The sequence below is a fragment of the Haemaphysalis longicornis genome, unplaced genomic scaffold (assembly GCF_048455015.1).
Source record: "Haemaphysalis longicornis isolate Haplotype H1 unplaced genomic scaffold, Haemaphysalis longicornis Haplotype H1 scaffold_8, whole genome shotgun sequence".
Classification (NCBI taxonomy): domain Eukaryota; kingdom Metazoa; phylum Arthropoda; class Arachnida; order Ixodida; family Ixodidae; genus Haemaphysalis; species Haemaphysalis longicornis.
Window position 1 is genome coordinate 191,156,264 of NW_027526445.1, and position 23,975 is coordinate 191,180,238.

At 48.6% G+C, this 23,975-nt stretch overlaps 1 protein-coding gene across 2 annotated transcripts in view; it reads left to right on the plus strand.

Annotated features, from left to right (window-relative positions):
* LOC144149808 (hypoxia-inducible factor 1-alpha-like) overlaps positions 1 to 23,975 on the plus strand; it is a 235,900-nt gene that overhangs the window by 200,890 nt on the left and 11,035 nt on the right. For both annotated transcript variants that reach the window (XM_077681457.1, XM_077681456.1), the window contains exons 7-10: positions 17,225 to 17,375; positions 20,459 to 20,757; positions 21,838 to 21,927; positions 23,225 to 23,511. In XM_077681457.1, coding sequence (XP_077537583.1) covers positions 17,225 to 17,375; positions 20,459 to 20,757; positions 21,838 to 21,927; positions 23,225 to 23,511 — 827 coding nt within the window. The remainder of the gene's footprint in view (positions 1 to 17,224; positions 17,376 to 20,458; positions 20,758 to 21,837; positions 21,928 to 23,224; positions 23,512 to 23,975) is intronic.

The following is a 23,975-nucleotide window of genomic DNA, read 5'->3' on the forward strand; positions in this document are numbered from 1 at the left end:
ACGCACAACTTGCCTCGTGTTGCGGGTTTGTTGTCTGTGCGTCCGCGTCGTAATACCATCACCTCCGCTCGTAATGTAACCTGCCCCCCAGCTTAGAGGTGTATTCGTAAGGGATGTTGGAATCGGGAGAACCGCGTAGTTGTCAATAACGGACGTGCGAAAGTGTTCTCTTTTATTGTCATTGCATGTCTTTTAAAAGCCGCGACGAGCCCTTGACTTCTCTTCTCACTTACAATGGCAACTCGCGGACGCCCTCCCCGCAAATATTCTCTCTCTCTCTCTCTCTCTCTCTCTCTCTCTCTCTCTCTCTCTCTCTCTCTCTCTCTCTCTCTCTCTCTCTCTCTCTCTCTCTCTCTCTCTCTCTCTCTCTCTCTCTCTCCCTCTCTCTCTCTCTCTCTCTCTCATGCGTGCGTGCGTATGTGCGTGTGTGTCTTGCACTCTTAACGGTGAAAGGGAGTTCCCGTCAGTGTCACCAACTGAAGCTTCTTTTTCTGTTTCACGCTAACTGTAGACGCACCTGTACCTATTCGATTATGTCACCAGAGACGCGGCGTATGAAAGCACTGACTGCAATGCACGGGGTACGCGGCTCGAGTTGGAAGGGTTCGACACGACGAGAGCTGATCAAGGTTTTATTAGTAAACACCGACGTGAGCTAGCGCGACGAAATTCGGGCTGCGAGGAGGTCGCGAAAGGCGGTGCTGTCGACTGCGCCAATAAAAATGGGACCGCTCAGCCGTGGGGTAGCTGCAGGCCCGCCGCTGCTGCCTACTTTCTCCGCGCCCAGCGAGCCCGCCCGGGCGCCTTATCGACCTTTCGCGCTCGCCGAGGGGGGAAAAGGGGAAGATAAAACGCGGGCGGGGCTGTCCTTTTCGGGAGCAAGGCGGGAAGAAAGGAAAGAAAGGAAGAAAAAGAAACGGGTAACGAGGGCGCGGCGCGGAGGTGCAGCCACGTGAGGTGTCCCCCCTTCCCTTGTCGCCGCTGCGGGCACCGTCCGCTCCGTTTTTGTACGCCGCGGGGGTGGGAGAAATAAAACAAAGGAATGGCGATCTCTCCGCACTCATTTTTGTGCAGTCAGCATTTTCGACGCTGCAGGCCACCGCAGCTTTGTTCGAGTCGATTCGGCGAAGCTTGGGAAGTACAAAATTGTAAGCGGAGAATGGTTTTGTGAGATCCCCTCCTTCGTTTTTTGTTTCTTGCGGGCTTGTGCGGAGGTGAACATCGTTCTGGAATTTGCAAGGTAGGCCGTGTACAAAAACGATAGAGGTACACTCGGGTAATAAAATAACAAAAAGACGCTAATGTGGAAGGTTTGGCGACAGTTTTGCGGGCTGTATAGGGCAGGGGTTTGGGGAGGCTAAGTTGGTATTCATAACACAGCGCTGCCGGTGGCGAGCAAACGGCGCTAACCAGGGACAAAGGACGTAAAGCACCTTCTGGGGCAGTTAAGACAACGCAGTTTAACTTAGTCCCCTGCGTAGGCTTGTCCTTTGTCTCCTGTCTGCCCTGTTTTGGCAACTGTTTCTTGTTCCTGCAGCGCACATTTTCCGCGGGCCCGCTGAACGTTTTTTGCTGGACGTTGACTGTTTAAAATGCTTAAAATGACCTGTCTTGCTATTGCAATTCTTACTATTACAGTCGAACCTCGTTATAAAGAAGTAGTATTGGGGCAGCAAATTAGTTCGTTATAAGCGATATTCGTTGTAACAGTAGGGGTAAAAATCGGCTATTACAAGTCGACAATCGGGCTCGATAATTAATACGAAAATGCATTCTTTGAGGCTTCGAACCCACTATACACAAGGTAGCCCTAACCTTTCTCCTTGTTGCATTTCAATCTGAATGAACCGGAACATGAGTACCTCAAAATGCAACAGAACCAAATTCACTTTGCGAAACAGGCCTGCTTCCTTACTTATTTGATGAAGGATGTGATCTTCGTCTGGTGGCTACTCACAGCACTAAGAAGGATGAAGTTTTCCAGTGTCTACGAACAAAGGGGCCTTTATACTTCTGCAGTTTCGGACTACTGGTTTTTTTTTCCAAGTAGCTTCTTCGCCTCCTGGTCGGATATTTCTTCGTTGTATCCGATATCGCGCGCGGCTGTCACGGTTTCAGTTTGGGTATAAAAAAATAAGCGTCATTGAAATAAAGCGTGGCCAACCAAAGTTTGCATTTTGTTCGCTATAGCCGATAATTTGCTATATCACTGTTCGTTATAACGAGATTAAACTGTATTGTTATTAACTACAAAGAGTGAAACGTGGTCAGTGTAAATGCCGTTGTTTTGGCGATTGCGAGGTGCCCGCTTGGAAGTTCTAATTCCGCGCCATTGCAAAAACATTTCAGAAACGTCGGACGAGAGAATTACTCGTCACAGAAACCTGCGAGTTTGGTTACCTCTTACTATTTGCCGTTCGTTCGGACTGCTTCAGTGGAGAGCTTCCCCAGCTTTAAAAGCTGTGAAGCGTCGGGCGAAATAAGCGCACCGTCGATCGTCTTTTGCGCTATTCTATCTCGGTGGCACAGTGTTCTTTTGCCAGACTTGAAACTTCGAAGCATTTGGTGGACGGCAGGCGAGAACTTTGGTATAGTAAAAAGCGACGAAATTGATAAAATTGCGCCAGATCCGCGAGTGCACGCAACTGCAGCTGCAGCCCGCCAGCCACGTGTGCGCTCGTCGCCCAGCTCTTCGGGATGAATTGGTGGAAAGAAAACGTTCTCCCGTTTTTGTTTGTTGTTACGACATTTTCGGTTTGTCAGTACCAGGCGCTCGGTGAACGTGCGTAACATCGGCTGCAAGGGGGCTCGGATTCGGCCTCGATCCTCTGCATTATCATTCCTTCTCGCCAGTGGCACACTGGGTATCATGCAGAGACCTCGTCTAGGGAGGGTAGAGGGGGCGATGCGCGCGGCAGCTGCTACAATCGGTCGCTCCAACTGGCTCGCCCGTCAACGCTTATTCGGCGGCGCAAGTGCGTGGTGTGGGGATGTTTTGTGCGGGGTTCTGGCGCCCGGCGCGGCGGTCGGCACAAAGGCAGGAGGCGTCCCTGAATGGCCTGGTTACGCGCCGCTGATGGTCGCCGCATTGGCCGGCAAGGTCGGGCGCGGACAGCTCGAAGCAGCAAGAGAAATGGCTTCCTTCGGCCGGGCGACGACGTACGCGCTCATACGATGGCGCGCTGGGCAATTCACCCGCCGTCCCTTCCTCCCTTCCTCACACCGCCTCCTCCTCCTTCGCAATATCTTCCCTACAAAACATGGCGAGAAAGGCTTCCCAGACTTCTTGCATAAGGTCCCCACCATAAGCTTGTTTGTAGGCTCTTCAGAAATGCTTAGGTGTACAGGCATGGGCAAATGAGACGCGATCACGATAATATGAACCGGAGCACACAAATAGCGCTGCTTCTTTTCACAGTAGTCAAATTGACGCGCGCCTTAATTACAGTCGCAAAGTTGGAAAATGTGGCTTTCCAAGTATACCAGCAGCACGGCAATATTGGACCTCCACGAAGAGTATTTTTCGTTTTTGCTTGTTATATTTTCATGATGGCATTTCATTTGTCATTGAGTGTACACTCTTTCGATAACACAGTGACGCAGACATGGTGTGACCGTATGGATAATTTCGAATAAGTTGAATAGCCAGGCATTTGGAGCCCCAAGAATAACCGTCTGTGTGTGTACGTGTATGTACACTCTGGACCCACCAGATGCTTCTGGGGCACGAAGTATTCTACGCGAAAGGTGAACGTTCATGTGTGACGGAAATATTTTATGGCAGTAAAAAATAAAGGTGTTTTCGCCAGCATCCTAGCAGGAAACATTTCACTCTGACTGGCGAGGCAGGATTATATTTGGCATTCTTTGTGTCCTAACACCTCTTGGCATGGCCTAGAAACCTTTGACAAACACTGCACGCGTTTTCTCCCAGTGCAGTGTATACCGCCCAGGTTTCGCGGTAGCTGAAGAAAATATTTCGAACCTGTTGTGCGTGTCCTGCCTGTTGTTTGAACCTGTTGTGTCGAACCTGTTCTTCGTGTTCTAAATACTTGAACAGCGGAAAAACGCGCGTGTACCGTTAGCACTTTTAATGATATAAACCATAACGGAATGCAGGGTTTAGTGCGTCGATTATTCGTAAACTTGGGTTATGAGACACAGCGAGGGTAGTCGATGGTTTCCTGCGCAATTAAATTACGAATTCGTGCAGAGTGCAGTTCAGAAAAACCGCTTTGCGGCCGCGGTAAGTCGTTTTACCGCGACCTGGTAGCAATTTATCGTTTGAGATATGAGGGGCAAGTCTGGCCTGGTTTGTAAGGCTGCTTATCTGGGAGTTTGCTGCGAGCTTACCCCTCCGTGTTCGCGTTGCGCGTGCTAGGGCCCCACCGAGTCTTTTGTGGATCTAGAAGCTTCTGCGCGATGTCGTAATACATTCACGTCCTACACGAGGAGAAAAGACGCGATAAGGGAAAAAGATATGCGCCAGCGCTTTTGAGCGATAAGTTCTTCGCTCTTTTGATTGGCTGAGGTTTTAAGAAAATTACTTCGCAAGAAAAAAACAGAATTTTCTTACGACAGTTCAATCACAAGAGATGATGATGCTGCTGAAGCTAATGAAATGTGTTGGTTGAATCTGAGAGGCGTTTCGCGAAGGAGTCGTCGGTAATCGGGTGCCTATGTATCTACCTCAGAATGCTAGCTATTGGCGGGGGCCAAGTCTTGCGATGGCGTCGCGAATTAAGTTTCTGTGGGCCTTGCTCTTCCGTGATGTCGGGTGGGTGCATAGTGCTGCTGTTTAATAAGGGAGTGTTTTTTTTTTTTTTCGAATTCGCTTCAGAGTGAGGTTTAATTGTCACACGTTTCAGTTCGCTGTGCGGAACGTTTCTGTGGGGGATGTGTTGTCCCGTATCGATTTCACGCTAGATATGTATTAAGAAGTGGACACTCGCACTCGGGAACAATCATAAAAAAAGGCAAACGAACGTCTGGAAGGTCCGGCTGAAAACGGCCGCGGAATATTACCACAGCTTCCCTCAAGCGTACATTCTCGACAAATGCGTAACTCGCAGGAAGAGTGGGATGGATGGAAGGTAGGGCAAGTTGTTCGTGTTTCTAGACGTTGGATGAGGGTGGCCGAACGGGGGCAGCGTGTGTTTGATTTCGTTTACCTCCGTCTGGCTTTACATTAACTGGTCAACAAACTGGCCGACGCGCTTAAGGCCCGTTCGCACTTGCGACGAAAGCGAGCGAAAGCGACGAGAATTCCGTCGCTTTGTCGCGCGACGATCGTTTTTGGCGAATGGTCGGGACCAATTTTTGTCGCCGCGGGACAAAGGGACGGAATTCCCGTCGCTTTCGTCGCAGTGTGAACTGGCCTTTACGCGTGCTGGCAGTAAACTTTGAAAGCGAGGCTCTGCCGGCTCTTCGGCTGTGCATTGTGCTTCTGCTTGGCACGGGCTTGCAACAGCCAGCGAGCAAGGAGATAAAAGGAGGAAAAATAGAGTCGAGCGGCACTTCCTCCGGCCGCTATCGGAAACAATGAAGGGGTATATCCGTATATCTGTGTACTAGGCAGGAAAGTGATTGGCAACTCTGGACAGGCGATATGTACAGGAGCACCGGTGTGGTTGTGCGTAGAGGCTTGCATATGTGCGTATTTATTTATAGCCTTTTTTAACACGAAAGTGTTTTATGCCAGGATACACAAAGATTTGACTGACGTCATATCCGTCACGGAAGTGACGCCACTACAACGAAGCAAGCGGCCTGTAAAGGGGGCATCCCTGCAAACACGGCCTTCTTGCGGGGAAGCAAACTTTAGTACTAAAGAGTACTTTATACTTAGGATTGTTCGTTTTCGGGTTTTATATTTTAACACGAAAGGGTTTATAAAGACTTCACTGACGTCATATCCGGGACGGGAATGACGCCAGTACACCTTCGCCGAAGCGACCCGCTCGCCAAGCACAGCCACAAGACAGCCGTCGACCCGCAAATCATGCTCACTTCGCTGCAGATCTCACTGCACATTACACTTTCGTGTTTTACCGATTCCTATGACAGAGGAATCAACCACAGTCTTTTTTTTTGTTTGTTTGTTGGTTTGTTTGTTTGGAGTTTCGAGTATTTCATCGTGCGCATCTGGTGGTTGAACACGCCGTTTCCTGTCATTCCGGATAAAGAATGACGGGTAATAAATTTTCACTGTTTGCATGAGGGATTTTTTTTTTTTTTTTGCATCCCCGAACATTATGAGGACAAAATTTTTGCATCTCAGAGCTTCATCAGGGAAATATCGTACACACTGAAAAAAAAAAGAAACTTTTTTGTCGCTTCCGTCCGAAAAAACTGTCGCTGCAGCCTCGACTCGAACGTTCTTAGTCACCGCAGCAGGTATACATATATATGATGAACGGAAGCCTGCGATGTCACACGTTTCATCTCCCTGCGGCCTTGGCCTGTCCGTAAAGCCAGAGTGCACTGCTGACAATGGTCAAATATCGGAGTGGCCGTCATTTTCCCACTTTCCACGTTGCGCACTCTTGGAGGAACTGAAGAGCCGAAAGTGATATGCACGTGAAGAACCTCGACAACCGCTACATCTGATGAGGATCCTCAAGCCGCAGCAGATAAGGTACAATATAAGCTCGAGTTTTTTCTGGAAAAATAAGGAGTTCGGGACATTGAAGAAATTAAAGAAATATTGGGGGTTTTCTGCAGGAGAATGCGTACCGTTGCTTTACTCTGCGTGTTCTAAAATATCCTTTGAGGTGCTTATTAGCAGAAATCCAAATTTAGGAAGAAGGAAATGAAAATTTAGACCTCTAGCGTTTTTGTGTGTGAAGTCTACAGTTGAGAAGGGTAATATTTTCCACAATGCGAGAAAAAAAAATAATTAGGTCGAGTACACCGAGCATTTCTGATGGGTTGTAAAAGAGGAAGCCCATGGGCCGTTCAGTACTTTCGCATTAAAAACGCGTCCAAGCGTTCCGTTTTGCTTTCATGATGATGATGATCGTTGGATGTTTATGGCGCAAGGCCAACTGGGGCAAAGAGCGCCAAACGTTTTGCTTTCACCGTCTCGCTCCCTCTTGAGCCTGCATGACGGCGCTGGGGGGAATAGATTCGCGGGTTCGGTTCCTGGGAGGTTGTGTAGCTGGTGTGGATTAGAGGGACCGTTGTTTCGAGGAACCGGGCTTTTATAACTCGCTTGACTCAGTTCCAGCCCCGATTGGCGTTGTTCGCGCACTCACTCACGAAAATTCAAATTTCCCGCTCCACAACGTCGGCAGTGACGTCATCGGGTATGTTCCAAAATAGTTTATGGTTAACTTTATGCCAGCATTCGATCGGTGCAGTAGAGCGGTCGTGTTTATTGTCGGTAGGCTTTGTCGACCATCGCCAGTTGCACCATGCTACTGACTCCCCGTGACGTCACAGGGGTGTGCGAGGAGGTGGCTGCTCATCTCGCCGCTCTCGCACCTGCTCTCCCTATCATCTAACTTAATTATTTGAGGTTTGCCTTAAACGCGGCGCGATTATTCTTGTAACAGTGCTATCTTTCGAATGTATAATGCTTGTGTTTAGTCTCCGTGTTCAATCTAAAGATCCCCTGCTAGTTAAAACTAATCCGTCGTCATCTATCACGGCGGCCGCTTTTTCTTCTTAGCGTGGGATCAGAACGCACACTTTTATACCGTCAACTTTTGTTTTTCGGTGTAGCAGAGTCGTGCTCGCTGCGATTAATGCCTCCGAGTTGGCCGAGCGGAAGGAAGGCTTGACCATTACCGCGATTTCGCCAGCGAGAGACCGATTATGGGAGCGCAATAAAAAAAAAGTAAAGAGAGGAGGCACTATCGATGGCTGCGAGTTTCGGCGGCCGATAAGAACCTGGAGTGGTTGTTACGTACGTCACCGGCGAGAACGAGGTCAATTGCACTGCTCGACACGGGCGGTTCTGGGTCGCCAGAAACATACTCTCGTACAGTAACGGGGTGCACGTGTGCGACCAATCGGACCGTGTCCTTTTACAACAAAGCTGTAAATGGCTGGGATCCAGCAGATCGTCTCCGGTCCCAGACGGTCCCAGAGCGATGTAGACAGGAATCGCTAGCGAGCGTAGCGCCACGTTGCGGAGCCCACTAAAATCCCCGGAATCGTAAAACTGCACGCCACACCCCGGGACACGAAAAAAAAATCATACAAAATTAAAAAGGTCCTAGGGCCTTCATAGAGCATTCGCCGTGATTACCATACCCGCGCTATGATAAATTTCTACCCACGATTCCTGTGTTTTGTAGCGTAAGCTACACTGGCCGAGGTTGAGCGCTTTCGCGTGTGCCGTGAAGGGCCGTTCTGCGCAAGCGCGAAAGGCATCGGATTGGGTTGGATTCATTCGATTGGATTGGCTTGTCATGGCTTGGCTTGGATTCATGTGGATTGTGTTGTATTGTGCGGCGTCATAGCCGCGGCACACGCACGAGCGCCGGCGCGTGCCCATGTGGGCGCCTCAATTGCGCAGTAGCCAAGTCTGACGATGCGTCGGAGCCGCTTCATAGCCGTTTCACGTGGATCGTGAAGAGGCGTGCTGAGCATGCGCGAGGAGCAGTGACTGGACAGGACTGGACTTTCAGTTAATAACCAGGAACTATGCTCAGTCGCAAATTACAAACAAACGTGTTTTGCTTCGTGCACCCCTTGGAGGCTCGGCACCGCAGCTTTGCTGGCCATCCCTCTTCACGGGGTGGAAGGGCTCTGAATTTTTTTAAAGCGAAGTTCTCTATGCCTCGCTCGCGCCGTAGGTCGTAACACCAAAACTCACTGCAGGAATGCGCAATGGGTTCCAACAAAGGGCGCATGATGATGACGACGATGATGAAACGCGAAAATTCTTTCTGTGGTCGGCATCGAACCTGCAGGTCCCCCGCGTTGACGATTGCGCGATTACGGCGCGGTCGAAGCAGTTTGGATTTCGAACTTTCAATGTTGCACCGGAGAAAGCGTCGCCTTTGAGCCATATTTCTCGTAATTAAAGAGACATGCAATATGAAACGATGTTGTGGTGCTTAGGGCAGAATGAATATTCGAATATGGTTGTTATGTGGCTCCGGCTGGCTCTGTGCGACTTTGGATGAACTGACTGGATTGCGACATGGAGGAAAGAATGGAAAACACGACGGAAGACGACATTTCAGTCCGCGCCTGTTCCACGCATTAACCCGAGTATCTAGGTTGATCCGCGCTGGATGCGTACTCCGAATTAAGGTCACCGTGCGAAGCGACAGAATACGCAAGGCTCTCGGAAGTGCATTCATTATGCAGGCAGTTCAGATTTTGAGGGAACCGAGGAAATGTCGGGGTCGTTCTTGTGCGGACTTGTTTGTGCGTTTATCGGGCTCTGAGGGATACTTATGCGCGCGCGCTTTCGTCCCGTGTATACGGGCGACGTACTCACAAGGTCGTTTGCCCGCTGCTCCGAAATAACTAAATTTGGCGAGAACTTCAAACTGCCGATGGAAGTTCGGGCAACGTTTGCAGTGCCCGAACTAGTTACGGGCTTGGGACCAAAGTACTCATCCAAACGCGCCGAAGCGGCATGTCACGTTTTTTTTACGAAACATGTTGTTTCCCGAAATCATAGCAAGTTTCAGTTTTCGGGAGGTGGCGGCCTTGTCATCGGTACTTTATGTGGGGGTCTACTCCGTGGTGCTTGAGGAATCGAGTTAGGGCCATTTGCTAGAAATTAATCTAGTTGCAGTAAGAGCTTCGCTGGAAAATGGGCTGAAATTTTGAAAGTCCGCGCAAGTCTTCTGTGAATTTCTCCTTCCATTTTTATCGGCGGTTCCTCTCTGGCGAAAAATGTTCTTCGCGCGCTTTCAGCGTCTTTTCGATCATGTTTAAATTACTTGGCCCTGTTCATCCGCATATCTTAAGGTATTTACAACTTATTCTTCTATGGCTTCATTTGAAGAGAAAATGAAAACGCCGGCCGTCAGCATGCTGACTCCCCCGGAACTGAGCGTCACTAAATACAGGCTTTTAGAGTATCGGCACTCTTTTCTCTCATTGTTATGTGACGCCAGGATTTTCATTGGTCGGTCGGCACCACGTGATATTTGTTTACATATGGGCGCAGCCATTTTGTTTCTGGGCGTCTCTCCTCTTTTTCTCTGTGTGTTGCGCGGACGCTAGAGCGGCTGGTCGCACTCTGCCCGTCACAACCGGCAGCGGTTTCGTTGGGAGAGATGGCAACACTGCAAGCCAGAAACAAAATGGCCCCCAGACGCATCCGCGTGCACGAAGTGGCGGTACTCTTAAGCGTAGTTAGTGACGCTACCCCCCCCCCCCCCCCCTCCGCGGTGGCTCAGTGGCTAAGGCGTTGCGCTGCTGAGCACGAGGTCGCGGGTTCGATTCCCGGCCGCGGCGGCCGCTTTTCTGATAGAGGCGAAAAGCAAAAACGCCCGTGTGTACGAGATTTCGGCGCACGTTAAAGATCCCCAGGTGGTCAAAATTAATCCGGAGCCCTCCACTACGGCGCGCCTCATCACCTACGTTGCGCGGGCGCGTTAAACCCTAAAATCAATAAAAAAAAATCAATAGTGACGCTACCCGGAACGGATTCCTAATAAGAGGAGGCCACCGTGAGCAAAAGCAGTGATTTCACGGCAATCCTACGCCACCATTCTGCGCACGTATATTCGCACTTGCGTTATGAGCGCGCGTGCGTCTTTCAGCGTGCTGTTTGACCCCGTTGTCAGCTCGCAGTCGGCGCTCGTTTTTGCATACGATAACCTCGAGTCCGAAGTGTCTCGGAAGCGCCCTTACGCATTGGCAGCGTCGACACGCATATGTAGTGGTTGCTTGCACCGTTGCTTGTTGGTTGCTTGGTTCCTCTAATCTAGTCAGGTCGGCTCATCGAATTCCTCCGTAAGTTATACGTGTAGCGCAAATTACTTCACGCGGACAATACTGAGGGCGAAAGATTGCTTTGTGGACAGTTTCATGTTTAGCCTGTTGCTGTAGCACGTTCTATAACCACGGAAACGTAGCCAACCGTTTTTTTCGGACTCCGAAAATTCGTACTTGCTGGATAGTCCGGACTTTCCTGAGGAATCTCCAGTTGTCCCATAGGAGTGATGTATATGAGCAACAGATATTTCTGGCAAAATAAAGCGGAGAGTTCTATTTTCCGGACATTTTCCGCGACAGAGCCACGGTGCGACTTCAGGACTACGCCATTTTGAATCCCAAGCCACCTGGATAGCTGCGGAATGGATGTGGATTGGCTTGACTCCCGCTGAAGTAACAAACTTTGGTGTTAGAGGCCAAAATTTTGCATGTACAGTAGAATCTCGATAAACGGAGATCGCTTAAACGGAAATCGCTTAAACGGAATTGCCGCTTAAACGGAGCAGTAGCCAGTAAGTTGGCTGGTTTTGTATTCAGATAACGTAAAAAAACTCTCGGTAATCGGAACTAAGGTTTCCACGTCACCGTTTATAAAGGGAACCAGAAATGGAACTTCTTGTGAAACCAATTGGCATGAGAATCAGCTTTTTACGGTTCCGGCTGTTTCGTGATTTTTTTTTTTTTTCCCTGCTTGTATACTCGTTAGTGGTCAGCCGTGTTAGCGCAACGAATGCAACATCGCAGTTCTTGTTCCAGTCGTATAGTCTCGATTTAAGACGCCGAGATTACGGGGCTCTGCTCCTATTGCCTCGTTCGTGCCATCGTGGTGCTATTCGCGCTTCATTACCGCGTTGCCGTCTTCTACATTCGGTGGCTCGTAAGCACTCGCGAAGTTGAGGCCTCTAGCCTCCGTGAAGATGCCGTTGCAAGGACTCAAACAAACATGTTTGATGCGTTTGATGCTCAGGGACTCATTGTTGCCAAATTAACTTTGTGAGTGCTGTGCCTAAACCTCTTTTAGTTTTCATGCTTTCTGAAAAACTATCAGCTGCATTCACCTTCTGATGCTTCGAGTTCCATGAATCTCTCTCTGTAAACGGAACTCCTGTTAAACGGAACTAATTTTTTCGGTCCCTTGAAGTTTCGTTTATCGAGAGTCTACTGTATATTCTTTGGCGGAAGCAATCTCGAAAGCTGGAAATGGATGTACTTTTTGGGGGCCCCAGGTGACGCTGACATGATCAACATCATCAGGTTTGTCCTGAACCATTCGCGTCTTCTCCAGTCCAAAGTTTGTTTTTGCGACGAGAGGATTTTTCGGACTGCTCGTTTATTCGTACTAGCATTCTTTGTTCCCCTCCAGGTCCGGCAAATCGGTCGGCTACTGTATCCCATTGATTTGTATGGATAACAACGTTTGACAATAAATTACACAGAAACTATTCCGATTTCTGCAAAGCATTGTTGCAGTGATCGCACCCAAGTTGAATCCGTTCTCTGTGCGAAATATCACTTTCTTGCAGTGGTGCCGCTTGGTTCCTGAGCGGTCATAATTTTGGGCGAGAAAGCTGTGCAGGCTTAAAGTAACAGGCCCGACCCGGGATCGGCTGAGGGCATGTTGTTCAAACGTCGCTGCACTATTGAGCACACGAGAGTGCTCACACACGCCAAAAAACGAAAAAGAAAAGATGAAAACGAGAAGAAATTGTGTTATTTCACCTCTTCATTGTCTTTAACAGCCCAATCGGCACTGCTATCTAGCTCTCGACGTCTATGGTGCACAGAAGTGGATGATCGACATCCATTACACCGTGTTTATAGCCGACACCCACGCGCACAAAAAAAAAAAAAAAAAAGGTAGAAAGAATGGGAATTCGCGGTGGATGAAGATCTGCAGACCACTCCACGGGGAGATGTGATTTCGGAGCCACTGTATACGCGGTCCACCGTATCCCGCAATCTAGCCGAAAACACTTTGTTGCGTGGCCTCATCTCCGCGCTCCGATAAGCGGCGGCGGAAAGAGCGCGATATCGGCCGACTGCCGTCGTCGGAAGGCTTCGCGCTCACGCCCGGGGCACCGCGATGATAAGATGCTCGCGGCACTCGCTGATACGCGGGGACCTCGGCTGTTCCTCGGCGATCGCGCCGGCTTCCCCAGAGCACCGTCTTGGAAGCCGTGAAGCCGTTGTGTGCTGTCTAACGGACGACGCCGGTGGGGAGTGCCATTCGTTTGTGGTGTGCCTCGTGTGCTCGTTGCGGAGATAATTTGGTAGCCCATTCGCCGCCTCTATCGGCCGCCGGGTGAGTCGTGGCCTTGATATGCGAACGGCGGTGGTGCGAGCTTTGGGCATTCGTGGTTGCTTATCGCGTTTCTTGCTGATGGACTGGGAACCTTGGTTGAGCTCGAAGTTTTGAACCTTGATAGAATTGGCGTTTCGAGGCGCGCCGTTATACGACCTGCAGGATACATCTTTAATGTGATGTACTAAATCTCGTACATTTTTCCCACCTACGGGAAGATTAGTCGTCGCGGACGTAAATCGCACCGGCGGGAAAATTTGAATCTTTATTGAAAGGTTGGTAAACCCTTTCGTGTCTGTACACCTTCCGAAGGACTTGCTCGTTCCGGGTGACTGTAATTGGTGGATGATGATATAGTCTGCACACCTTCAACAATGCACAGTTGCAAATACAATCTAACCGTTAGTAACTGAATGTTATGGCTACTACTAAATTTCGCAGAACTCATTGGAGGTAAGCGGGTGGGAAGCGTTCTGGCCGCGTTAGTTGGCCCTAAGAACGTTGGTACTACAATAGCAGTGTAGTAAAATTGGTGTTTTCTATGGGAGTGCGTGCTGAGAGCTTGTGGAAGAGTTATTTGTGATTGCTTCAATCAGTATCTGGCTGCGTAATTTCTACACAGTGTATTCATTATCTGGAAGCTGCTACATTTGTTTCTATCCAATGTCAAAGAATTGAGCCATCATCATCATCAGCCTACATACGTCCACTGCAAGACAAAAGTCTTTCTCGTAGACTTCCAGCTGCCCCTATCTTCCATGGCTCAACCCATTAATTGCCCCCTGCATTTCGTTATTTCATCCCTTTATCGAGGTGATTGTCTTCTCACACTTGTTTGTATATCGCAGTCTCTCGGTAGCCGCTCTGTTGCCCGGATGGTCATCCGGTTATCAGTTCCCTACGTTACATGCTTTCCAAAAGTCCACTTTTTTTCTTACTTCACTGGCAGCGATTTACTTTGCAAGTCTTGACACAAGTGTAGACGTAAAGCACGTGCTTTCGAAGAACTCGTTAAGGATAAACGGGCTTTTAATCTCCCACCTTCGCTAAATTTTTAGCCGTTCATAGGCCTCGATATTTTTTTTTCTAACCGGGGGGGGGGGGGGGGGGGGGTAATCTCCAGAAAAATTACAAAAGAAAGGACTTGGGACACCCTTAACAACATGTCGTTTGTCGTGCGGCAGATTTCTTCAACAATGCTTGTAAAGGCCCGTTCACACTTGCGATGAAAGCGACGGGTATACCGTATTCCGTCGCTTTGCCGCGCGACGGTCGTTTTTGTCAAATGGTTGGGACCCATTTTTGTTGCCGCGTGACCAATCGACAGAATTCCTGTCACTTTCGCTCGCTTTCGTCTCAAGTGTGAACGGGCCTAATTGGTGCAAGGATTCTCAGCAGACATATTCGTCGCTTCAATTCACGTTTTTTTTTCTGCTAAGGTAAATCCGAAGTTTCATTGCGTGATCAACTTTTAGATTGTGTCATGGCAGTCATACTTAATAAAGTGTGACTTACCGTGACTGTCTGAAGCCAGGTTCAGTTGTTCGGAGAACAATCCACACATCCTTTATTTACTGTGACCAGTTGTTTGAGTTCTGAATTCCTTTTCAGGCATAGGGGATCTCTAAACTCTCCTACTACGAAAACGGGAACCTCAAGTTCGAAGTCTCCGCTTCCACGGGGCACTCCATTTCGGTCGCACCGGTGTTCCCGCCTAAAAGACAGGGGGAGCGAAACCGTTGTGTCTGACGCCGCAGTCAAAAAGCCGTGAGGAGAGGGGGGAGTGGGGCGCAGCGGGGAATCTAGCCCTGAGTGGGCGGCGGCGGGGAAGCGTTTGGTCCGCCAGCCTTGAAAGCGTGCCAGCCTGCCCGGAATGCCTCTTCCTTTTCGGCTTCCGTTGCCCCCTCCTATTAATGGTCGCTCACTCCTCTTGCGTCGACGGGGTGTATTTCGGGCACCCCTGGCCGCAGCACTTGTGGCGGCACCTTCTCCCCCACCACCCACTGCTCTGCGGTTTTGTCTGGTCCTTCCAACCCTGCCCGGAGGGACAACATGTTTTCCCATGTCTTATTCAAGTCCGTGCTTGCCTGCTTCTGAGCTCACGAGCTTGGACCCTGGAAGGAGGGGGAGAGGGCGGGTTGCTTTTTCGGGGCGGCGCTTTTGTTGCCGTTTCGGTTATTCTCTGCCGCCGCGGTGTGGTACAATCTTGGCTTGCCGTGCCCTTTCCTCGGTATGCGCGATTTTAACAGGTGCGGGGAATTTGGCATTCACTTTGGCCGTCGCGGCGTTGTCTCGGTCATTTGTTTGGATACTTAAAGCGAGCTGTTTGTTAGGCTAGTCGGCACTCAACCATGCAATCTGGCGTTCGCACAAAAACAAAAAAGGACTAAGAGGAAGAAGTGTTTTTAGTCATTCACTTCATCAAGACAGACGTACTGGATTGTCTTGTTTGCATGAACCGACCGCAGAACTTTTGCCAGGGGTGGAAGGGTTGAGCAACCAAGTACTAGTTTTCCTATCACAGGGAAAGCGTCCGTTTTGACCTAATTCTAGTTGAAATTATTGGTTGCAGGGCCTTGACAAATTGAGCTACTTTTTAGCAGTGCATGGGCAAACTAAAAAAAAAATTACAAATTTTAAGGGGGGGGGGGCGTTGCCCCCTTTGCCCCCCCCGCCCCCCCTCCTCCCCCCTTGAACGCCCATGCTTGCTTGGGATGACCACTTTCTTTGCAGTTGGCCAGTATCAAATACAGTGAAGTGTGGTTAGTTGACAATGCCTGCAAAAATGCGCTCCTCTGCGGAAGTGTAAAACATTGATAAGAATGATGTGAAAACGTTCCTTATATCGCATTCCACACATGACTGCGTTTACTCGTATTTTGATACTGCAAGCAATACACTACAAGTCAAATGTTTCACACTCAGCACTGCAGAAACAATTCTGCAATTACCCAGAAAATTTTGAAAGAGGCAAGAAAAGACGCCAGGCGCCAAAATGTTTTTAAACTAGTAATCTGTGACGTCGTGAGTTGTGCGAGCGTGTCGACCATCAACAGGGTTTAAATTAGCGAAAGTTGAGATCTGTTCACGCATGTGCAGGAAAAGTGCATTGGGTGGTGTGAGTGGAGTGCTACAAGCATGCCTTGCTCACTGTTTGTAATGTTTAAATTTGTCATCACCACAAAAAGAAAAATCTGAAGGACACGATGCATGAAAGCACAAATTTCCTGCTTATATATTTTTATTTTCTAAGAGACCACACTGATTCCAACAATTCTGTTAACAGTCCAGTCTTTAAGTGTGCAGCACCAAGAAATACAGGTGCAAGAGGGCACTAGACAACAGAGATACGATATCTTTGTGTCGAGTGCTTGCGTGCTGCCTGTACTTTCTTCCGTTCGTGTTTTTCACGCCACGCACATATCAGGCCATGCTGTTTTGTAGTGTCTTAATAAGCCTCTTCTCCTGGCTTTCCTTTCTCCTTCCAAAAGTTATTTCTCTCCATGTTCAGTTTCGAAATAGAGAAAAATGCTTCGAGGGGCCATGAAGAAAAAATTTGATTTTATCCAAACGACTACATTGTCCTGGTAACAATGATTCCAATCTCATCGCAAACTGCAAACAAATGTATTAGAAGTATTAAATTAAACAAGAGATCAGAGGCAGTGGAAACTTGCTGGCAATGTCTGTATGATGTCACATAATCTTCTTTTAGAGATTTGCGGCTGCTGACCTAAGCCACCACAAGAAACATGGCTGGACGATCGCAGTGAAGCCTCTAATTCCGTTTGATTCTATCACTTAAACACTAGTGTGCAGTTAAAACACCGACAACAGCATTTTAGTGTTTCCGCAAATCTTGAATGTTTTACAATAACTAGACCTCTCTTTCAAAAAGATGAGGCTTATATTGCTTCAGGGTGAGAGGTGGCAGTGCTTTCCTTCATGGAGCGTCCCAACCGCCCTCTCAGCCTCGTTTTTCTCTCTCTCTCTCCTCTTGTGCACGTGCAGTGTTTGCCAAGGGCCAGTGCGAGACCGGCCAGTACCGCTTCCTCGCCAAGCATGGTGGCTGCGTGTGGGTGCTGACCCAAGCGACCCTGATCTACGAGAACAGCAGCTGCAGCAAGCCACAATGCGTCGTCTGCGTCAATTACATCCTCAGGCAAGCACAGGCCCCCCCGCTGTTCTTGGCAGCGACCCTCGGCTGTCGTCGCATTGTGATGTCACTCATCACGTCAAACCCTGTGGCCCCACTACATAAGGGCGGCCTCAATGGGGCCAGGTTCTACGCACCTTGCTTACGAGCCACGTCACGGCAGAATTTGTTTTCACACTCTTTAGTTTAAAGGAGCCGTGAGGACAAAATACAAGTTTGTTTTATTCGAAAGATTTAATGTTTTGTAGTGTTCCCAGCACCTGTCCGGATGCAAACGATGTTTTATTCACCGAGAAATTAATCAATTTATGTTGAAATTTTGATTTTCCCGCTAAATCGTGTGTTTTCATGGTCTGCAATGACATCACAGGAACCGACCGCTCTGCAGCTGATTGGAAAGCCTTGTTTACCGTTAGTGAACCTTGGTGGCGCCACCATACTGTGGCAAGCCATTTGCTGCCTCTGGTTTGTTTTTGACCATATTTGAACGGAACCTAGCTTATTTTTGTTCATGGAGAAAATAATTGTTTCGTGAGACAGAGTGCTCGCTCGACAAATATGGTGACGTAAGACACTGTTGCTTGCGTCAATCGGCCAGTGTGGTCTAAAACTACCCCAAAGCCCCGCAGTCCTGTGCAGCTAAACCAAGCATAGTTCGTGCAGTACCAACACCAGTACCCATCGGTACTTCTGTGTTTACCTGTGCTTTCTTGTTGGTTGCACCATTCTTACTGATTTAAAAAGAATGTGGCCTAAATTTAAGCGCAAATAGCCAGTTGGCAAGCTTGTAAGCTCTGCCTAATTTGCGTTTGCTTTTGCCGGCCTTTGTCAATTGCAGAGCCGGCTGATACGACATCATAGGATCTGTTGCGGGAAAGGAGCAAGTGGGTCGCATAGCCATTCCCTTTTTTCCTAATTATACATCGTATTTGAGCAAAGTTTATGTTAAAAGTGGTGTCAGTATGATTTTAACGAGACAATCTTTTGAATGAACCAAACTTGTGTTTTGTCTTCATGACTCCTTTGGGTGGTACTAATGCATTATCGGGTAGACTAATTTACCGGTTCTGTGAAATTGGCTCATGTTTATTTAAACTGGAACAAGTATGTTTGGAAGTAGTTGGGTCTGTTGTGCTGAGTTGGGGAATTGGGAGCAGTTTCTGCCAACGACATGATGCAGTGGGCATTGGTGAATAGATTGTTTGTGTAGGAAGAAAAAAGGCATTTGATTGCGCTCGACAAGTAAGCCCCTGTGTTCTGGAGAACTTGCCATTATTGCTACAAGTGCACCCCCCATTGCTGGTTAGTTTGAAGCCACAAAATATGCTAAGGCAAACAGTAGGCTGTGTGTTCTTGGCCTCTCCTTATTATATATCTATATATATTCTGGAGATCGTGGGTTCAGATCCCACCCAGCGGGCATTTTTTCTCCACTTTCTTTGTTTCTTTCAAAAATATATCTAACCTACCACATTTTCCCCTTTGGTTTCCTGGGCTTTCTTGACTGCCTACCCTTATTTCTGTCTTCATTCAACAAGCCCCTCATCTCCCATTCTATTTCGCTACATGCATAGCAAGGGCCTTTGTTCTGGCAGTCTTGGTGACAAAGGTAGCTGAAGAAGGTTGAACGCTGGCTGACCGCTCCCAACATGTCGTAGATGCTGGAGTCACGGCCCGGGGGTTAAAAAGAAGGTCCCCTTCGCCTCGAGCAGTCAGAGTGACACTACCCCGAAGCACAGGAAAAAAATTACCTTGAGATAAATACCCAAGAAAGGGGAGGGGAAAAATAGCCCCACCGATAGCGTAGTGGTCATCGCACCATACCAGTATTCTGGAGGTCGTGGGTTCGGATCCCACCCAGTGGGCATTTTCTCTCCACTTTCTTTGTTTCAAAAAATATATCGGACCTACCGCATTTTCCCCTTTTGTTTCCTTGGCTTTTTTGGCTGCCTACCCTTATTTCTGTCTCTGTCTGTCTGTCAGCATGCGCTCTCTCTCTCTCTCTCTCTCTCTCTCTCTCTCTCTCTCTCTCTCTCTCTCTCTCTCTCTCTCTCTCTCTCTCTCTCTCTCTCTCTCTCTCTCTCTCTCTCTCTCTCTCTCTCCTCTCCCTCCCTCCCTCCCTCCCTCCCTCCCCGAATTTTGATGGTTTTGTATGACTGTATGGACAGAGCAATGACCTCCCGAAGCCGCACTTGTGTTTAGCCAAATCCTTGTCCCAGTCTGGACACCTTGCACCACAGTATAGTGCCTAGAATTTAACCACAGCTACCTGACAAGTGTCACAGGGGCAAACAAATTGTTATGCTTGCCGGTGTTCCCAGGCCTTCGCAATAAGGGCGGCTTCAACCACATTGAAGATTAATTAAGCAAGGGACCAGTGGTGTAGCTTGCTTGTAGTTTGGACGAGACATTTCCGTTCCTGCTCTGTTGTAGGTAAAATAAAAAGGCATGTAGATTATTCCATTCAGTTGCTACTAGTCCCCCATCAGACCTCCGTAATGCTCTCCCCACGAGCCTGGCAAGCATGCATACCATGTTGCCCCCCTTGCATATGTACAACACTTTGGCCTTTGTTTAATGAGCTGCTTATGCTTTTTCTGCCTACTAACTTAACATGTGCGCTCATGATCTATTTCTGAGCGCATTTTCTGGACTAGATGCAAGCTTGTATACATACTTATAGACGCAAATTTTCATGCAACTGGTATTGCATTTGAATAACGATTTAAATACTGTAGAAGTAACCATCGTGCCAAAATTTGTGATATCCAATTCCTTATGTCCAATTAAACACCCGAGACACTCTGCTTCTTTCGTGCATTCTTGAAGGGCTTTGTCTTAACCTTGCTGCTAGAGATGCTTTGCTTCACGATCCACTGCTGCTGAGTTCAAGTGCATGCTATGAAAAGCTTCCCAGACTTGCGGAGTAGGAACCATTTCCGGCTCTTGGTGCCAACACCAACGCCGATGTGAGCTTTTCCACTAGGAAAAAAGAAAAAGAGGGTCGGAGATTGTTTCTTTGCAAGCGTTTGCCTGTGTGTGGAAGTGATAATTTATTTTGACCTCCCCCCTCTCCCTTGCAATCGCAGTGGTGCCAGCCAGAAGCATGAAGTGCTGTCCCAAGAGCAACTGACCGCTCCCATAGCCGCAGCCGCCAAGGAGCCGGAGCCGGAGTTGCAGCCGCTGCCAGCTGTGCCCACCGTGCTCAGGGAGGCAGCCGAGCAGAGGGAGGAGGAGGAAGAAGAGGAAGAGGGGGAGGAAGAGGAGGAGGGGGAGGAAGAGGAGCCCCTGTGCTTCACCAGCAGCACGAGCAAAATCTTTGCTCCTCGCACGGCGGACATGAACAAGGGCTTCCTCATGTTCGCGGATGACGACAGTGGCCTCACAGGTCAGCGCTGGTTGCCTCCGGGGGCTCTTTCTTCCTCTTCGCTCGATTCCAGCGGCGCCACTTTGTTGTGGGCGGAAATGAGGCTGCGTTGTACCACACATTTTCATGGGCTGGTTGTTATAGCCCGACACGAAACCGCACTGTACTCTGTATGTCCTCTAAACTGTAGACGCAAAAAAGGCAAGACAGCAAAGGAGCGCCAACAGCGCGTGCCAGATTTGCTTCCTTTCCTTGTTGAGGCCAGCGACTTGGCAAGGCGCCAGTGTCAGGTATTTTATAGAAGTACAGGTGCATGAAGGTGCAAAGAAGGCCCTCCTTCGACTGTGTCTATGCGAATGCCCCGCATGCAAATTGGGGCAGTACGTGTGTTGAAATCGTGATGTCGCTGGCTGTGAGGCAGATTGATTGATTGATTGATTGTGGGGTTCGAATGAGGTGCACCATAGTGTGGGGGCTCCGGATTAATTTTTACCACCTGGGAATCTTTAACGTGTGGTGAAATCTCGTACACACAGCCGATTTTGCTTTTCGCCTCCATCAGGAAAGCGGCCGCCGCGGCCGGGAATTAAACCCGCGTCCCCGTGCTCAGCAGCACAACGCCTTAGCCACTGGGCCACCGTGGCGGTTCGTGGGTCTGGTAGGCGGATTAGCCAATGCAAAAAGATTAAGTGTTGACCATCTGTGAAAGGGGTTTCGAAGTGCGTGGGATGTTTACTCAGAGTGTGCGTGGGTAGGATGTGAGGTTAGAGGGAAATTTTCCGTAGCGCATAAGAAAAAGAGAGGCTACACAAGGAAAGTCAAGCTCTAGTGAAACTGTCGTGATGTACTGACGGAAGGATTTTCAGTTGTGTGAGGATTGTGAGGCATTTTTGTAAAAATAGAGAGAGACAGAGAGGGTATTCTTCATTAGTAAAACGATGTTAACGCCATTGCTTGGCAAATTACCCTAGACATTCACTGCGTGCAAGCGCCCTGTTTGAATTTTGGGCGCGGGGATCGTTTAGGTGTTGTACAGAGCAAGCCTGGTTGCCAATCACCAGGTGGCCGCCATCTTGAACCAACCCGTTTTTCGTGGTGCAGTGCTGAAAGAAGAGTCGGAACCTGAGGACTTGACCCACTTGGCGCCACAAGCCGGAGATGACAGCATTCCGTTGGATGACCTGCCCTCAGGTAGGTTTCTAAGCACGTCGCACCAGTCTCAAAATGAGAACTTTTCTGAAAAGGACATTCTTGCATCTGGTACAGAGGAAGAAACGGCAGTGCTTTCCAAAGGTTGCCAGCGTGCCGGTGTGTGGAACTATTAGTAGCTGCCGGTTGCATTGTTGTCTCTCTCTCTCTCTGGAAGCCTCCAATGTGATGTCACGAGTTGCCAGTGCCATGTGTGCCCATGATGCCAAAGTGCCAAATTCGAGCACTTTTTTTGCGTATTTGACAATTTAAACATCAAAAGTTTACTTTCGCAGTTTAGTGGAGAATTAATTCATTTTTGTATGGTGGCGTGCATCTTTCGAGTTGCAGTTGAGCGTATGGGCAAGAGGTGTATTTTGGTGCATCTGTCTTCCTTTTCCTAATAGCAGCATTACCAACCTAACTGTGAATTTACCTGGCTCCACAGGATAAATTTACTGCGTTACTATTCATCACAAAAAGGTTTTTACCGGTCTTTTTTTTTTTTTTCATGAATTGTCAAGCTCAAAGATCTAAAGACACAAAGAAACATTCAGAAGACCGTGAAGTCTTCAATGGACCATATTCGTTAGCACTCGAACTTTTTTTAGAGCATGGCATTAAACATGTCCATGCTCAGTAGTTTCAAGTTAGGTTAGGCCTTCTATCTGGGCTGACTTGATCCTTTGTCTAGTGCACTGATTTCAGCTTGGAACCTTTTTGATAAGGCAGCCTGAACTGCGCCGAGTTCATTAAAGGGCAAAATACAACTTTGTTCTCTTTGAAAGAACTAGAATTTGGTAGCTCATTTACTTCCATTCCAGCCATGAACAACATTTGTTTAACTGAAGAAATGCAAGAAATATTGAACAAGTTTCAAATTTCGCAACATAGTGGCATAATATGGGCAGGGGTCTTATGAGCTGGGACTAAAAACATTTTTACCAGTGTGCTAACTGCGTGCTAGCATTCAAGTGGTATGATTGAACAGAACTAGAGGCCCTGATACAATCTCCCAGTTGTACTTCATGGCAGTAGCTTAAGTCAGCAGCCACCAGTAAGATTCTGTGATGATCACAAAAAAGATTCTGTGATGTCATAGAAAATTTCAGCATTCAACAGCTGCCACTTTTGAATGTGTTTTCTTCAATACCTCGATATCTCTGAAGCTTGCCATCAATTGGTATTGTTGGTACCAAGAGAAAGCAGCCTTTCTAACGAACTGAACTTGTATGTTTCTTCGTGGCCCCTCTAACGTTCGACAGTTAAACGGTGCCCTACGATGACCTCCCGTGCGCAGATGTGCTGGGCGACGATGCCTTCTCCCTGTCGGACCCATACTGCGACGGGAGCAAGTTGCTGCCGGACTATGCACTGCTGCCGCCGGAGGAAGACTGCCCGCTGGGCCGCAGAGACCCCTTCCTCAGCTACCGGGACGACAGCGATCCGCTGTCCTCACCGGACTCGTGTGCCACGCCTCCGTCGTCGGACGGCGAGGGCCGCGGGAGCAGCTGTTCGGACCTCCCCAGCCTTGAAAGCCCCGTCGACCGGTTTGCGGGGCTGGACTTGCAACACACGGACCTCCAGGTGAGAAGGGGGTCTTGGTTATCGGGAGAGCATGGACTGCTGCCGATTGAGCTGGGCTCGGTGTCGGAAATCTTTTGCTGCAGATTTCTGGGTTGATGGGTTCATGTTGCTTGGGTGATATTCCATTCCAAGATAGGTACACCTCCTGCACTTCTGGTGCAATGCAGAACGTTTATTTTAAACGAGTTCATGTTCCACGCCATGCCCCTTAAACATACATACAAGATACCAAACCGCCCTTATTTACAGAAGGGAAGCGCACAGTTGAGCCCAAAAAACATTTTAGAAAAAAAAAAAAAAACGTGTGTCTCGTGTAAAATTTCTGCACTGCTGGAGCTCTAACACACACGTCTGCACCAAAACCCAGGAATCTACCTCTTAGTTACTGAAGCGGAAAGGAATAGCTCCTTTAGCAGTTTCATAAAAGAATTGAAGGAGTGTTTCAAGCGGAGTGGTCAATGGCA